At 37.6% G+C, this 17,172-nt stretch overlaps 1 protein-coding gene across 1 annotated transcript; it reads right to left on the reverse strand.

Annotated features, from left to right (window-relative positions):
• Positions 1-1,504: 1,504 nt before the first annotated feature.
• On the reverse strand, positions 1,505-4,580 carry LOC112164590 (wall-associated receptor kinase 1). Its single transcript, XM_024300829.2, has 3 exons — positions 3,650-4,580; positions 3,388-3,558; positions 1,505-2,834 (listed from the first exon to the last, which is right to left on the reverse strand). The coding sequence occupies exons 1-3, from the start codon at positions 4,578-4,580 to the stop codon at positions 1,606-1,608; spliced, it is 2,331 nt and encodes a 776-aa protein (XP_024156597.1). The 3' UTR covers positions 1,505-1,605.
• Between the last annotated feature and the right edge of the window lie 12,592 nt (positions 4,581-17,172).

A 17,172-nucleotide genomic window follows, 5' to 3' on the forward strand; every position in this document is an offset into this window, starting at 1 on the left:
GTCTATAATTAATAGTTTTTCTCATTCTTTGATATACCTAATATGCCCTTCTGATTATGGAGAGTCAAAAAAAGTATCTTGCTTAATCTTATCATCCATTTGAATTTGAAATATTAAGCTAAAAAATAAATTCATTTGGACTTTAATTATCATAATCAATTACGTCCTTAATTTCTTCCTTACTTTATATTTTGATTACTGACTTGAGTCTATATTTCTACATATGCTCATTACAATAGTAGTTCATTTCCAGCACAAATTTCAATTCTTGTTTTCCTTATATGTAGGTATTTTCTTTTCGAATAGAATTTCAATTTTCTTTTCCTTGATGGGGTCAATTATTGTTTCAAGAGATGGAAAGAGATTTGGATTCAATCACTGGGAGAAAATGTTTTTCTTGCTTGAAAGAAAGGGCGAGGGGCAAGCAGGTATGATACTTCTCGCTTGTGTCTATGAAGAACAACTAAAGAAATGTTCTTAAAGAAAAGAAAAGGATTATATTCAAGATGGGGTCAAGAAATGGGAAAAAAAAAAATTTGTTATTGTGTTTTCACTCTTAGGCTCACATTCGGTGCCTCTCTATATTCTCGAAAGATTTCTAATTGTAAGGTATGTATCTTGTTCTTGGATTACTTTCTTCTTCTTTTTAGGTATATTGTCATATTAATCTCATGATAGCTTTTTACTCTCAACTACTACATTTCTAATTTACCTACTAAGTAATTAGATGAAAGTGAGGCTTGAATACCATAAACCTTCAAGCTAAAAAAAGATCGTATCTTCTACAATCATAAGTATAATATAGTAGAAAACCTAATAAAGAGGTATGACACAAAAAAAAAAAAAAAAATTGTAATATAGAGATGTCTGTGTCATACAAAAAAACCTCCTATATATCAGATACATACTTGAAATCAATTAACTAGAAAAAGTGTTTTGATGATCAGATACCTAGCTTATTATATAGGTATACGCATATATACCTAAGAAAGAGGTTGATGTTAAAAATGATTCTAATAAATAGGTTGATATGAAAAATTCTAGAAATCAAGTTAGCTAAACATACCTGTCTAACTTTAGGTTGTAATTAAAAAAAATATATACTATCTATTAGTTGGGTTAAAAACTTTAAACTTCTACCTTTAGGTTAGGTTGCAAGTAAAACAGAAAGTTACTTTTAAAATAGAAAGTTTAAATTATCAAAAAGTAAATATTACATTCACTTAAATCTATATAACTTTTGAATTCAGAAAATTATGCATGTAAAAAAAGATCCATAATTCTAGCAATCATGATGAATTTAATGAAAATTGCGATAATAATGGGACCAATAAAAAAGATCTACAATTAAGGTATTAAAGATGACGTTAATTTTGCTAGTTGATTTATGTTTGTCAGATTTAAATTATGGCAATTTATGTAATTCTTTGAAAAATAAAATCTAATATTTTATCCTAGTTGGCAATAATTGGGTGTAGATTGAAAAGAAATAATAGGTGGGTTTTTTTCCATTAAATATTCTAGAAATTGGGTGTATAATGAAATGCCCCTTTCTTTTATGAGGACCCAAATTGAAACAAAGTATCTAAAACTCAGTGTAATGAATCATCGCGCATCATCGTATGGCATTAACATTTGAATTTGCATGCTGTCATACCCACTGGTTGTACCACTAGATCCGTCATCACCATCACCTTTAACATTCACAATGTAAGCTTCTGGATTGATAGGTGACCCCAGCAAGTACTCAGTCTCCTCGGGACATAAATTTGCATTATTTCGCCATGGATGCTTCGCTGTATTTTGCATTCCCTCCAACTCCATGGCCACTTCTTTCATTGAAGGCCTTTCCTCCCCTCTTATCCCTAGACATCTTTTTGCGAGATAAGCAACTTGCTCTGCTGTGTCTATGTTCCCCTCATTCACTATGTCAGCGTCAAGAATTTCAATCAAGCAATCTTTCTCTATTGAAGAAACAAAGAAACTTGCTAGGCATCTCTCTGCGTCAGGTCTAGCGAAAGAAAGTGCCACTCTGCTCGTTAATAACTCTGCTAGGACAACTCCAAAGCTGTAAACGTCACTCTTTTCAGTCAGTTGATTGGAATGAAAGTATTCAGGGTCCAAGTAGCCAAGCGTCCCTTGCACTAGTGTTGCTAGTTCAGTTTGATCTAGAGGAATGAAACGTGAAGCTCCAAAATCGGACACTTTGGCCGTGTAATTGTCATCTAATAGTATATTTGTTGCTTTCACGTCTCGATGTATGATTGGTGTGGAAGTAGAGGAGTGTAAGTAAGCTAGTGCCCCTGCCGTTTCCGATGCTATCTTCAATCGTAATTCCCATGAAAGTGGTGATCCTTTTCCCTTATTGAATATATGCTCAAAAAGAGTGCCATGTGTAATGTACTCATAAACTAGTAAAGGTACTTCAGTCTCAAAACAACAACCCAATAGTTTTACTACATTCCTGTGGTTGATTTGAGAGAGAACGATAACCTCATTAACGAACTGTTCACTTTGAGTTGGGGCGCCAATTTTTGATTTTTTTATGGCAACAGCTTTCTTATTAGGTAGAATTCCTTTGTAAACTGTTCCATAGGCTCCTTCACCAAGAATCTCATCTGTATGGTAATTGTTTGTTGCCTTCTCAAGTTCTTCCGCTGTAAAGATTTTTGTTGTTTCCACGGCTCCTCCATGACTAGCGAGTTGTTGTTGTAATGTTAAGCCACCGTTTTCTTTGAAGTACTTCTTTTTGAGTTTGATGAGCCTCCTTTTGTTCATTTCCCAATACATCCACGAAATTAAGACCACTAAAACCAAGAAGCCTATACTGACACCTGCACTTAATTGAAAAATGAAATATCAATATTTATGGGGTTGAATGTTAAAGGTAATTTTTGGTATACCAAAAAGAAATCATGTAGTACATTGTTTTGCTATCTACACTAATTAAGGTCTCGTTTTGTTTGCGGAAAAAAAAGTAATTCTTTTATCTTTTTCATGGGAAGTGAAATGAAGTTTCTGAAGAACTTTTCATTCTGATATTTGGTAATATAAGAAAAGTTATCCAAAAAGTTGTTAAATAGTTTGTAATTAATGTAATAAAATTAAATGTATTATAAGTAATAAATGTAAGGAAATAAAGGGGGAATGTGATTCTTTTGAAATGAATCATTTCCCCCATATTTTTCATTTGCATCCCAAACTCAAGAAATGAACAATTTTCTGTTCCCAATGTTTATTTTTTGCGAACCAAAAGAAACCTAAGGGTCAAAGAGTTTGACTAACTATACTGGCTAAAAATATGACTGAAATTAGAAAGGACCAAGTCTACCAAATATTTTGTCATAAAAAAAAAAGTATGGCAAATATTTAAATACGCGAACTTACCTAATGATATTTTTAGGGAAGTGTTGTTTGACCAGGAATATGGGATGCAAGTCATGTCGTCTTGGTTTCTGAACCCTTTATTACATTTACACGAGTAATTCCCTGGAGGTGAATTTACGCACTTTCCATTCGGGCAGGGGTCCCTTGATGAGGTCGTGCACTCATCGATATCTGAAATACATGATTTTATATCCAATATGAATACGTAAGTACAATATGTAAATTGAACTTTAATTTCTAGCAGCATTAAAAAATTAATTACCTCGACAACCGAGGTATGGGTTCCCTTCGTAGCCTGGCAAGCACTGGCAAATGTAACCTGCAGCCGTCTCATTAGTGATGGTGCTCCGGTCGACACAAATAGTATTCTCTTTGCACGAATAATCAGTTAGGTTCTTCGCTACTGCACATGACTCGTCCCCGATTGCCCAATTAACAGCCACCGGAAGCTGCTGATTTGTTGTATTCAGTTGTTCAAAACTTGTTTTCGGTGCGAATGTGAAGTTGCCTTCTTCAACGATGAAAGCGTAGCTGCACTTGTACTTTGATTCCCAGGGATCACTCGCGTTATACCCGTTAAGTGAAGCCACTCCAATCGAAATGTTTTGCAGTCCGCTAGGGATGGAAGTTTGGGCGCACCCAACGCCGATGCAAGCCTCGGTCAATTCCTTGCCAAGAATGTCCATACATAAGGCCACATTTACTCCGATTTGGTAGTCCACATCCACACCTTGCTGATAGACTGCTAAAACGTTACATCCAAGGGTAAAGAAGCTGTTTTTGGTTGAGATGGTGTAAGAAGGAGGCAGCTTGAGTGAACTGCGCCTTTTTGTATGATTGCCCTCCTCGTCATAGCAGCTTCTGGCTATGTCCTGCATTACTTGTAACTCACCGTCAACAAGGGAAAAGTTAGTAATGGTGATGGGAAAGGTGAAGGTACTGTTTGTAAAGTTTGCTGATGGGGTTGCTGTGGTCGATTGATCGCAAGTGATGGTGAACTCGGGTCGCATGGAACAAGCTTCGCCTAGGCCAAACGGGTATGGGATTGTGAGATCACCGCACTTTTCTCGGCATCCTGGCTTGGCTTGAGGAGGGGGCACTAGGGTCTGCGCTGCTAGCAATGTTGTTGTTGCGGCCACTAACATTAACAAAGAGAGCAGCGTAACAAGAATCCTGTCATGTAATGAGGCCATGGAACTACAAATTGGGTGGTACTATAGCAACTATGCCAGGCCTTTAACCCTTATATAGGCGTAGAGGAAGGAAGAGACTCGGTCTCTTAGTTTGCGCGGTTGTTTTCTTCCCTTAGTGGTAATTGACTATCTGGTCAACTATACGAATTGGCAATGTTTTAGTTTTTTTTTTTTTTTTTTTAAAGAAGTAAAATACCATTAAATACTAAATCCCATGGGACACCTACAGTTTACACGATCAAACATCAAAGCTCTAGAAGCTACTGTCGGAGATTTTTCAGTCCATGCACTTTGAAGATGAGCAAGTCGATCGTTCCAGGAAGCATATTCCAACTTGGTAATTACCTCCATGTAAATCCCACTTGATAATATTCAATTACATGGAAAAGTCAACAGCTAAATCGATGAGAAGATGATTGTCTAAAATACGATTCAATTGCTATCAGTAGCTAAGCAAGACTGCCATGTGTGAACATAGGGTAGCAGTTTTTTGGGTTCAATACATTACAAAGGGAAAAGACACAGCAAAAATATACAAGAAGCTAACTTCCAAGAAACAATCCCCATCCAAATTAACGTAACCACCAGTAGTGGTTTGGAAATTAGATTCTCTATCGAATAATTAAGTGAAGTGAAGTCGTCCCTATAATTTTCAGGAAGTTATTGCGCGGAGTATTTTGAAACGGTACATTTTCTGGTAAAGATGGTTTTTTAGGTAAATAAAAATATTTTTGTTTCCTTTCTAGTGTCTCAAGCACATAGGTCTTTATCTTCAGAAAAATATGCTCATACATAGTCGCATTCAAATTATTTTGTCATTTTACATCCGAGTCTTCAACTTATTGGAACTGTTTCTAGATCTTTTCCTTTTGGCTTGCACTTACCCATTGTGATTTGTGGGTGGGGCTTCAAAAAGTTCCAGCATAACAAAATGAAAGAAAAGATTAATAGCTTGCATAATGAATTTTTTTTTTCAAGAAAAAATTGAAGAAAATAACGAGATTCCATATATAATTTGAGAAAATTATACAAACAGTACCCGAATTAAGGCCGACTCCTAACTTCAGTACCCTACTATGCAAAACTATTACTTTGGTACCCCAAATTTGAAACTCGACCCAAGAATCGTACACGCTGTTATTAACGGCGTTAAGTCTTGTGCTAGGTGGCATATTTTGAGGGATATTTTGGTCACTCGGTCTTAACCCAGATTTTTTTTTTTAATATACCAACTCTCTCTCTCTCTCTCTCTATGTGTGTATGTGTGTGTGTGTGTGTGTGACTTGATGCATAAACTCTCGCAAGCATACGAATCGTGTCAAGTAAGGGAAGTATTTGGACCTTAGTTTATCGTACCTCGGGGATTAGGTGTTGAACCTAACTAAGGTAATTGGCACTAGAATAACTCAAAAACATACAATGAAAAATAAAAATAAAATAAAGTAAAATAATATTCACAATGCACCAAGCCTCGGCAATGCTCGGTTTAGCTCACACCAAGCCTATTCAAAGCCACTAACTTGTAGCCCAAATTAGTTATGCACAATGGAAGGTAGAATTTTGTTTGGGAGTTTTGAATTGAGAATTAACTAATATTAAAAGAAAACTAAAATAAAAGCAAACAACTAATTATCAAGCAAGAAATTAAATTTGGATTTCAAATTAATGGAAACATGGGAGTGTCTGGTGATTCACACTAACTCTCTTACAAATATCAATGTCAATTTCATAGATGCATGCATTTCCTATATGTATCGAGTCCCGTATCTAGTACCGATTAAGGCTACTAAACCAATTATCCTTTCGGTGTATCGATTATGCCGGTTAAGGCCACAATCAACTCTCTAACTTGAGCATTACGCCTGTTAAGGCCGCAATATCCAAAATTAGAGGCCTAGAGAGCAAGATAATAGAGACCCAAGCAAGCTTAGCTACAATTAAGCTAGCTAATGGTCACCTCACTTAAATCCTAGATGCCACAAGACTAATAAGTTGTCAATTTATCAATCTATTCATCACAATTGCCCACAACATAATTTCAAAAGTTGACAAAGCCTAGAAACATGCTTCTAAGGACCAATAAATTCGGATTTAAAGTATACACAATGAAAATTGCATTTATTAAAATTAAAGCATCAATATTTATACAAGATGAGTTAGGGCTTCACAACCCTAACTCCCAAAATTGAACTACTCATTACCCATACTCAAATACATCATCCAATACATAAGAAATTAAGAGAAATGATAGAGGAGAGAGGGAACACAAATTAAGCTCACAATTTGCTATAGGCAAACATGAACCCAACTTGATATTAAGCCCCCACTCTTTACCAAAGCCAAAATCCCTTGTGGTGATGATGAAGCCTTGATGATGTGAAGTGAAAGCCCCTTAATTGCTTCTTCCAATTTTGAGAGAAAATGATAAGAGATTTAAAAATGGAGGAGAGAGAGTATGAGAGAGAAGATGGAAAATGGAGGAGAGGTCTCTAAATTCGGCCAAAATGCCTAGGGTGTAGAAAAATGGGTCTTAAGCTTGTACCGTGTGTGTGCAAAGGTGTTTAAATACCCTCTTGGGTTCTAGGGTCATGATTGGACTTGTACCCTAGATCCAATGGCTAAAAAACAAGTAGAAAATGGGTAAAATGAAAAGACTTAAACAACCTAATAAAAATGTAGAGAATTAGAAGTTTAGAAAACATTTTGGAAAGAGTTAAATACTGTTTACTCCCTATATTTATAGGGTTTCATCGTTTCAGTATCTGACCTTCGAATTTCACCTAAAAACTCCTCAAACTCTCAATTTCCTTCCAATCAGTCCCTACCGTCAAGCTCCGTCCAAATTGTCAGTTAAATTACTGACATGGCATTTTTTTCACGCTGAAATGACTATTATACCCTTCTCTTATTTTTTTTAATTAATTTAGTTTCTTTTTTCTCTCTTTTTTTTTTTTTTTCTTTCCCCTTTTACCTCTTCGTTGTTCGTCGGATTAGTGATCTTCCAAAGAATAGGCCTTCTCTCTCCTCTCCTCTCTTCTGTACTACTAGATATGTACTCTCTCTCTCTCTCAGAGGGTCGGTCCATCCCTTCAAAGTCCCGATCCAGGCGCCATGGCCGCCGTTGCCAATGCCCCCATGACCATGAAAGAGCAGCCCACGATAATTATCCCACACCTCTATCTATCATTACAAAACCTACACACATTTCCAGTCAACATTTCAACCACAAAACACGAAAGCCTCATCTCTCACACACATTTCGTCGAACACCTCACCTGCAACCGCATACACATGTCGCCGAGAATCATGATCGTGGCGGTGGCGATGCCGGATCAGCACTTGCCGAGATTGGGACACTTGGCCTCCTCGCAGATCGTGTAGAGCTTCAATTCCCTGAGCTTCTTCCTAATCTACTTGTACTTCTCGCCGCCGGGGATCGACTCCTTCATCCATTTCAACTTCGGCAGCTGCTTCTTCTTCGTGCCGACCTCCACAGAGTACGGACCTTCGCCTTCTACGAATTCAGTGAGAGTGGGAGACTCCGCGGCTAGGCGAGCCCGGAGGTCTGCCAGGGTTGGCGGCAATTGGAAGGAGGAGGTTGACGACGTGGAAAGGAGAAGGATCGGGTCATGGACTTTAGGGTTTGGGTCAGGGCTGAGAACCGGGTCTGCATCTCTCTTTCTCTCTCTTCGGGTTAAGGTGGTGAGAGAGATTGGTTCATGTGATGATGATGAGTCGATCTTGAGGAAGAAGATGAGGGAGGTTGGTCATTTTGGTTGGTTGGCGCAGACTATTTTGGATCTTGGAGAAGAGCTGGAAGAAGAAGAAGATGTAGAAAGAGGTAAAAAAAAATAAATAAAAAAAGTGATAGAGAAAACAGAAAATAAATAAATTAAAAAAATAAGGGAAGGGTATAATATCATTTCAGCGAGTAAAAAATGCCACGTCAGCAATTTAACCGATAATTTGGACGGAGCTTGACTGTAGGGACTGATTGAAAGGAAATTGAGAGTTTGAGGAGTTTTTAGGTGAAATTCGAAGGTCAGGAACTGAAACGATGAAACCCTATAAGTATAGGAAGTAAACAGTATTTAAGTCATTTGGAAAATATAAAAAAAATAGGAGGACAAAAGTGTAAGTGAGTGTGTGCCAAGTGTAAACACAAGTACATATCTTCATCCACATGTGTGATATGTGTGAGGTGTGTGGTCCACTAATTATTATTGTCATTACATCAATATTGAATTTGAAATTTGGATGCAAAGATGTAATACAAATGGGCTTGAGCCTTCACTTGTATGCTTCTTTGGTCTTGGGTCTCGGACTTCTTGCTATTAGGCCAAGTTGACTTGGTTGACCCGATGGTCAATCAGTTGACTTTTCGTCCTTTTGTCGGAAACCCCATTTTGCTCTAATTTCGCACAACTTCTTCCGAAATCCACAACTCCTCTTATTTACTACAATATAAATAAAAATAGATTAATTACATAATAATCACTTTGGAGATTAGCTTAATTCTAGTGTTTAGAACATAATTACGCGCATTAAAATGCCTGTAATCTGTGTGTGTGTGTGTGTGTGTGTGCAACAGGTGAGATATCCTCTCCCCCATAATTGCTCCTTGTTTGTGTGATCATACGGAAGGAAGGAGGGAGAGGAAGATTGAATATTGAATTGGTTAATTAATAGGTGTTGGATTAGCTCGACATGCATCAGATTGCAAACCCAGACCGACTTTGACGTCGATCAGTCTTTTTTCCGATGGGGAACCGACGATTTCTTCACTCTCCAACCACCACCCTAAGTCACACCGGCTTCGTTAGCTTCCTCGCTGTGGTGTGAATCAGAGCCTGGTCTTCCCTTCTTCGAACTAGCAGTGACGACAACAGGACAAAGCCCGAAAGCTTCCTGAGTTTTCTGACATATTTTCTGACTTCGGCCACGACTGCCAGCTAGACCAGTGGCAGTAGCTTCGTCTTGGGGAGTTGAAGAAGGCTGTGGTACCTTCTTGTCCATCTGTCAACTTGGGAGAGAGAATCGAAGAGGAGAAGATGTTTGAGTTTTCCGGCAACGTTTGGTTTCAACTCAGGTCTCAAACTTGTTTTTGCTGTCGAGCTCTACCTTACTATATACTTGAATTTAAGTTTGGAGGAGATTAGCATAAATTGGAATTTTGGAGTTACTGAACCACCATGGTTCACTGTTCAGAGTGGTGATTTTGGTCTTCCTTGACCAATTTCAGGCCATGACATGAAACAGTGAGCAGAAATTGATGATTTGATGTTTCTGGAATTGTTGAAGTTGTAGAATTGGATATGCAAAGTTAGACTGCAGGCATTTTGGGTTTTCTGGATATTATTGAGCCATTTGGTTTGATGTTCATGTTGGTTTGTTGGTTCGATTAACATGAGTATGAAGAAACCTCTCATGAAGATAAACCCACCTCCGAAAATGGGTCATCCATGGTTGTGGTTGAGGAGAGGAAGAGGAATCGGACGACGGAGCTCGCAGCCACCAGCGGCGGTGCTCTGGCATTGGCTTTTCTCTGCAACAAGGCTCTGTTTCCGATTCATCTTTTGAAGACATTAGAAACGAGGGCATCAGTAACTTCTAGGCTCAGAAAGCTCAAAACCCAGATGATGAATGAGACGAAGGGAAGAAGAAGGGACTTGCATGAGATAAGGTCTAGATAACAAAATGACCCAAATACCCATCTAAATATAGCATGCAGTTATTAGTTAACACCATTATGAATGGCGTGTACCATTCTTGGGTAGGGCTTCAAACTTAGGGTACGTACCAAAGTGATAGTTTTGCATAGTCGGGTACTGAATTTAGGAGTCGGCCTTAGTTTGGGTACTGTTTGTATAATTTTCTCATATAATTTTTGTTCGAGGAGTATCTACAGTAAATATGTAAGACCTCAGAAATTTGTTATTAATTCCTAAATGTTTCTTGGGATTAATAAAGTGTTCGTTTGTACGAATTCATGGTTCGAGGGTGGAGTGGAATTATTTTCGGACGAATAATTATTCGAAGTGCACGTTTTAGGGGGTTACGAAGTTTGACTTTTTATACGTTAGGATTCTGTGAAAACTTCCTTCACGGATATTGTAGAGCGCATTGATACGAGTTCGTGGATATGTGGAACGCGGAAATCGGAGTTCGTATGAAGAAGTTATGGCCGTCGGAAAAAGTTTCCATTTTGGTTAAATAGGAAAAAAATAAGAAAAATCAGAAGTTTCTGAAAAGGGAAACTTTTTCTCTCTCTTCGGTCCCGAGCCAGTTTCGCCCTCTCCCTTCGTCGACCGATTTCTCGCTCGTCCGGCCACCTTTTGCTTCGATTCCAATGGGGATTCTGCTCTCCTTGATCCCTTCTACATGTATGTGGTGGTGTTTCGTTGTGGAAAGCACCGTAGGCGGCGCTACAAGGCTGGAAAGATAGGCGGCGGCGCTGCAAATCGCCCAGATCGGAGATCACGTTTCCAGCCACTATTGTCGGTGATCCTTGGGGGCTTTTGAAGCCCAGAGGACGTAGATACTCTCCACAAAACGGCTTGCAACTATTCAACCTGTGGAGCTCGAATTTGGAAGATTGGGAATCTAGGGTTCTTTGGGTTTCAGACCTTGCGAGGTAAATTCCGGCCATATGGCTTCGATTCAGATTTTGTGCTAGTTGTGAAAGTTTCAATTGGAGCTGAGATGAGGAACTTTGGTGTTGGAAGTTTTGCCAAATTTCGACTTTGGGCTGGCAGCGGTGCCGCCACTGTGGTGGTGTTTTCTAGCGGTTTCCGGCCACCTCAGGGACAGTTTCTGTTCCTGATTTTGACCTACTCGTCGATACAAGCATTTCGATATATAGTTTGTAATTTTTGGAGATCGTATGAGCATGTTAGGGTTTTAGGGTTTTCGATTCGTTTCAGTTTTCGATCCGTGAGGATTCGGCAGTTCGATCGACTTGTAGTTTTGATTTATTGATCGTAGAAGTGTTCTGAAGACGTTGGATGGTCTTGAATGAGGATCCAACTGTTGGATCGTCGTATAATTGTGTTTTGTGAATTGTGTGCTTTGTGTTGTATTGAGTGTGACCTTGATGTGATTAGGTGATTGACGGAATTGTGTGAGCGGAGTATGGATGATTTTGTGCTTGTCTTGATTTATGTGAAGACGCAGCAGGATTTGGAGGTGAGTAAATCTCATGTGGTTCATTTACGAACCGAGTTATTTAATCGTCAGAATTGATTGATAATTGTAAATTGTTTTCAAAATAAAGTTTTGTTTGAAATAATATGAACTTGATCGACTACGGTTCATAGGGCTAAGGCTCACAGGTAATGAAAATGAATTTCTTGGTTTTAATGCCTATGAACTATAGTTGGTATTAGTGGTCATTCCTGCGTGAATGACTACGTATATATATATATATATATATATATATATATATATATATATATATATATTTACGTGGAATATATATATCTGGATGGTGTGGCATTGTGATATGTGGAATTTTGGTGATTTCATTCAGGTTATTGAATTAAATATTTACCTATGCCGGAGATATATTTGATGACTTATATTGTTGAAAGAGTGATTTGGAGTTATGTTGTGACATTTGTGAGTCGTGTGGGATTTCTTTAAAGGTATGAAGTTTGAAGGTTACAGTGGTAACCTGGATTTCTATTTTGAGGACCGAAAGGTCTGAAGTTTGGTCGTAAGGTTGAACCTCGGCAGAGGTGACAGGTTACGATTCAGTTGAGCTCGAGTCTGTCGTTGTTCAGGGAAGGTTTTTGGGGTTTTTCGTTTGTGTTTACGTGAGATTGGGATTTCTAAGAATTCTATTGTTTTCTTTAATTGTAATCTCCTGAACTAAAATTCGACAAAGGGATTACTATAATTTGAATTGGGTGACTTTGGTGATCTCCTGAACTAAACTTTCGATGCACGGATTACTAATTGTTACCTAGTGTGATTGTATGTTTGGTTGCGTTTGGGATCTTAAATGTTGTTGCTTTAATTAGCTCACGAATTGAGAAATTATAAGCATGCGTGACGTGAGTCATTTTATTGGAGTTTACTCATACGGGCTTAACAAGCTTACCAGGTTTGTTTTGTTCAATCCCGGTGCACTATTCCATGGTGTAGGGGTTATTGTGCAGGTCAGTGTAATCATCATCGAAGCTGAGGTTTTGTTGCTGTCGTAGCTCGGACGTAGTATGGTATTTTGGTTCTAGTCTTCCGCTGTGTTGTGAGTGTGGAGGGTGCGTTTACTTATTGAATTGTTATTCGGTTTAATTTGTAAACACTTGGTGATGTGATATTTGACTCTAGAGAGTGAGTCGGTGTGACATTATGAGTTCAGTTTGTTTGTTGTTTAGTTTAAATGAAAAATTTTCTATGTGTTTTTCTTGTGCTTGTTAAGTTATCACGTTCGGATTTGAATTTATTTATTCAAAATTCGGGGCGTGACAAAATAAATCTCCGTGCATACCTGTCAACACAAAGAATAAATTATTAATGTTAGAGGTTTAAGCTTTATTTGATGATAATACGTACCCAATGAAATTGCAGGGAAGTATTCTTTGCTTTGGAATATGGAATGCAATGCATCGGGCCATCATTTTTGTACCCACTAGTATTACATGTACAAGAGTAATTTCCTACAGGCGAATTTTGGCACTTTCCACTCTCGCAAGGTGTTAATGTCTAAGATTTAGCAGTAGCCAAATCTTGGTTAACGCTGGTCCGGTGGGCGGACCGCTACTTGTGATGTTTTTATGGCTTCCGTTATCTATCAAATGAAATACAAAGGGCATCAAAGGGAGACCGCGTTGGGCGGTCTTCTCTTCTCTAATGCCTAAGTCAATCAATGTATTTGTGTTGACAGGATAACAGTAGGTAAGTAGTAAATGCGTAATTAATGAGGAGAGAGGAGTGGACTTTTTATAGGTGAAGAAGAGGCTGACCTCTTCTTTGTTTTCGATGTGGGAGTGATATGCTTCAGTTCCCAGCTTCTGATGGTTCAGCGAAGTGATCTTGGCGCGGTACGTGAGCAGTGATCTGGGGGTGAGCAGCTTTCGTAGGTCACACCCTTGGTGGTTGTTAGTACCGCTGGCGGTAGCATGAACGTGACTCATTATAGCTAAATATGCTTGGCAAATGCTCATGTAAGTACACAAGGATTAACTGTAGGGATGCACTCATTGATATCTAGGATAGAAGAAAAGATCGAGGAATCAGAATATCCATAAATTCATATATGCATGAAAAACAAATTTGCTATAAATGTATATATATATAGCTAGACTGAGTTAAAAAAAATAAAAATAAAAATAAAAAATAAAAAATAAAAACCAACCCATTATGGACTTGATAATAATGGAGAATGGCTCTTGGAAAGTTGTTACTTGGAAGTTTGCTGAGATAAATAACCATATATACCTTCGCAACCGAGGTATGTGTTCCCTTCGTAGCCTGGCAAGCACTGGCAATAGTAACGAAACTCCTCAGACTCGACATTAGTGGTCCGACACACTTGCTATTTATTTTAGCATGCATAGTCCTCCCTCTTTTCAGCAGCATTGCATGGCCCTTCCCCAATTTCCCAATCAAGAATCATCCGAAGCTTTGCAGTGTTGTTCGAATGCTCAAAACTTGTATTCGTGGAGAAACTGAACTGGCCATGTCTTGCACAATGAAGGCGTAACTACAGGGGTTGAATCCCATTATATAGGAATTGTTGTAGTAGCTACTCAACCTGATGGTACGGTTTTTGAGTCCGCTAGGGATAGCAGTTTCACAGCACCCGACGCCTGAGCAAGAGTCTGAAATGTTCTCACGGTCGTCACATAACGACATGCACCCTGTTTGGAACCTCTTTTCGTCCCGGTAGCCTTGGAAAAGTGCGTATGTGTCGCAACAGACGGTGAAGAATTTGTTTTTGGTGTCAGAGATAGTGTAAGGAGCTGGAGACACGCGGAGAGAAGGGCTTTTGCTGTACGTCATCTCGCCTTCCTCGTTATAACATTCTTTAGCTATGAAAGTGATAATTTGCAGCTCACTCTCCGCAAGCGAAATGTCGGTAATTGTGAGTGTAATACCTGTCCAGCGTGTTGATGGAGGAGTGGTGGATAAATTGCAACTGAGGTTAAATCGAGTATTTGTTGGTAGGTAGCAACCGTCACCTATACCAAATGGATATGGAATCTGGACATTACCGCACCAGTAGAGACAGTAAAGCTTCGCTTGAGGTGGCAGCGTTTGAGTTGCAACCAGTCCCATCAGACAGAGTTGCATAAGCAGCATCCTATGTAAGGACGCCATTAATTTCACAGATCTAGCTTCTTTAAGTATCAATTCCAGCAATGAGTAGAAGTAGTTAAGTAGTATGATTCAAGTACTGCTTGTACTGCTTGATTATGAGCAAGTGCAATATATATAATTGATAGTAAGCGCTGGGCTTTTTTTTTTTTTTTTTTTTTTAAGGGGGTTTGGAACCCAACTTAGTTGGGAAGCACAGCCCCACGCGAGGTTCCAATGATATAGGGCCTCAATGAGGCCTAAGATTTGTGGCCTCAAATTTTAGGTGTCAGGCCATATAAGTAAATAAAAATTTATTTTCAATTTCATATAATATATATTGCCACATCATACTATTTCAACACTAACTTTACCCTTTTACATTTCCTTTTAGATGTTAATTAGGGGTGAATCAATTACATTAATGAATTTAATTAGGTGACAAAAAAAATATCAGTTATTAATTATATATTAATTTAAAAGATATGTCTACAGATTCTTTGATCAATATTTTTCTTCATTTAATTAAATTATTTCCTTTAATTTTTCTTCCCAAATGGCATTAATATATTGAATTATGTGTCAAGAAAAAGACGTTAACTTTTCTTTCCAAATATTGATTAATTTCATCCACAAAAATATAGCATTAGTTAATTGAATTTGGGAAATACTTATGTCTAAATTAAGAGGTACGAAAAAATTACACGTTAGCAGCTATTAATTAACATCTGCAATCTAAATATAAGGGAAAGACAAACAAAAAAATAATAAATTCAGATTTAACGTTTAAACCCTAGCTACATAAAGAGAAAACAATGAACAAAAGAATAAATACAATCATATGAATATGTATTTTTCACCTTATATTTTTAAAATTTGCAGGAATCTAACAAAGGTTGAATTCATATACATGTGTTATACAAATCTATTAATCGAATGTACGTGCAAATCTATTAACTGAGTTACATGAAATTTTTTCTACTCTTGATTGAAGAAAAAAAAATTGTTGTTTAAATCTAAGCATGAGTGTAATGAAAAAAAAATGAAAGAAAGCCAAATTTTTAATTTTTTTTTAGAAGAAAGCCAAAATAACTTTTGAGGTAAAAAGCCAAAATAATTTAGAGTCATTAGATTTTTGAAGGATAAGATGGTCTTTTTCTCAATAATGACATGACATGATTTGACAAATAGGTGATTTGTGTAGATGACATGGCATGACACCTAAGATTGAGGCCACAAATCATTTTCCTTCCATTTATTATATTAATAGTAATATTTTGCTATGGGGAGACATAGAGCCTGAACCTTGAGCTACAAGAGAATAGTGACAAAGATTGACCGGAGGGTTCAACTAGGGGAATTAGCGCCTAATGCTTTGCTCATCGATCTAGTCGACCATACTAATTTTCTATTGTAGGCACCGTTGCTGTCCACCTTAAGTCAAGTCATCCCTATAATTTCCTGCAAGTTATGGATGCAATAGGAAATGGAGGATTGTTATCCCACTTGGTAATGCTCTCAGTGCGACCCGAAATCGCTTAACCAAGTTTAGCAATCCATGTGAATGCCTTGTAAAATTGCCATCGAGTCGACCCAGTCCTTTTGCGTGCTTGCGGTTAACTTTCGTAGCCTTAAACAATAATTTACCATGCAATCAAGTACTAAAATCTATGACTTGTAGATTTGTAATTGTAATTTACCGCACAAAAATAGAAAAAGAATTAAAAACAAAAAATGAACTTACACTATGCCAATAATACAATCAGACAACACACTTCCAACAACTGCAGAATTTTTAACTGTCATCTCTTAGTAACAGACGACATCAAGAATTATTCTATTGTGTGAGACTGCTTCAGGCAACACAATTTGCAGTATAAGTGTGACGTTCTCCCGATTTTCAATTAATTCAGACAACATAATTTGTTTTGCTGTTTTCTCTTTTTCTTATTCAGACAACTGTTATTACTTTGCCGTTGTCCCACTTTTAGATTTAGACAACAGTTATTTAGTGTTTGTTGTACAAATATTTTTAAGACAAAGATTGAGTTTTGATGTTGTATGGCTCATTTGGTTCAGACAATAGTCTTTTATTGCTATTTTGTTATGTTGTGCAAATTTCCTTTAAACAAAAGAATTCATAAAACAATTATTTGTTTTTTTTTTTTTTTTTTTTTGAGAAAATAGATAACTTCAGTACTTATCTATGGCCAGAAGGCACGTACATTATAGGTTGTCTCATACCAAAAGTTCTAGATGGCACAAGCCGCCAAACATATGACAGGTGACCCTC

Source organism: Rosa chinensis, chromosome 5, assembly GCF_002994745.2.
Source record: "Rosa chinensis cultivar Old Blush chromosome 5, RchiOBHm-V2, whole genome shotgun sequence".
NCBI lineage: Eukaryota > Viridiplantae > Streptophyta > Magnoliopsida > Rosales > Rosaceae > Rosa > Rosa chinensis.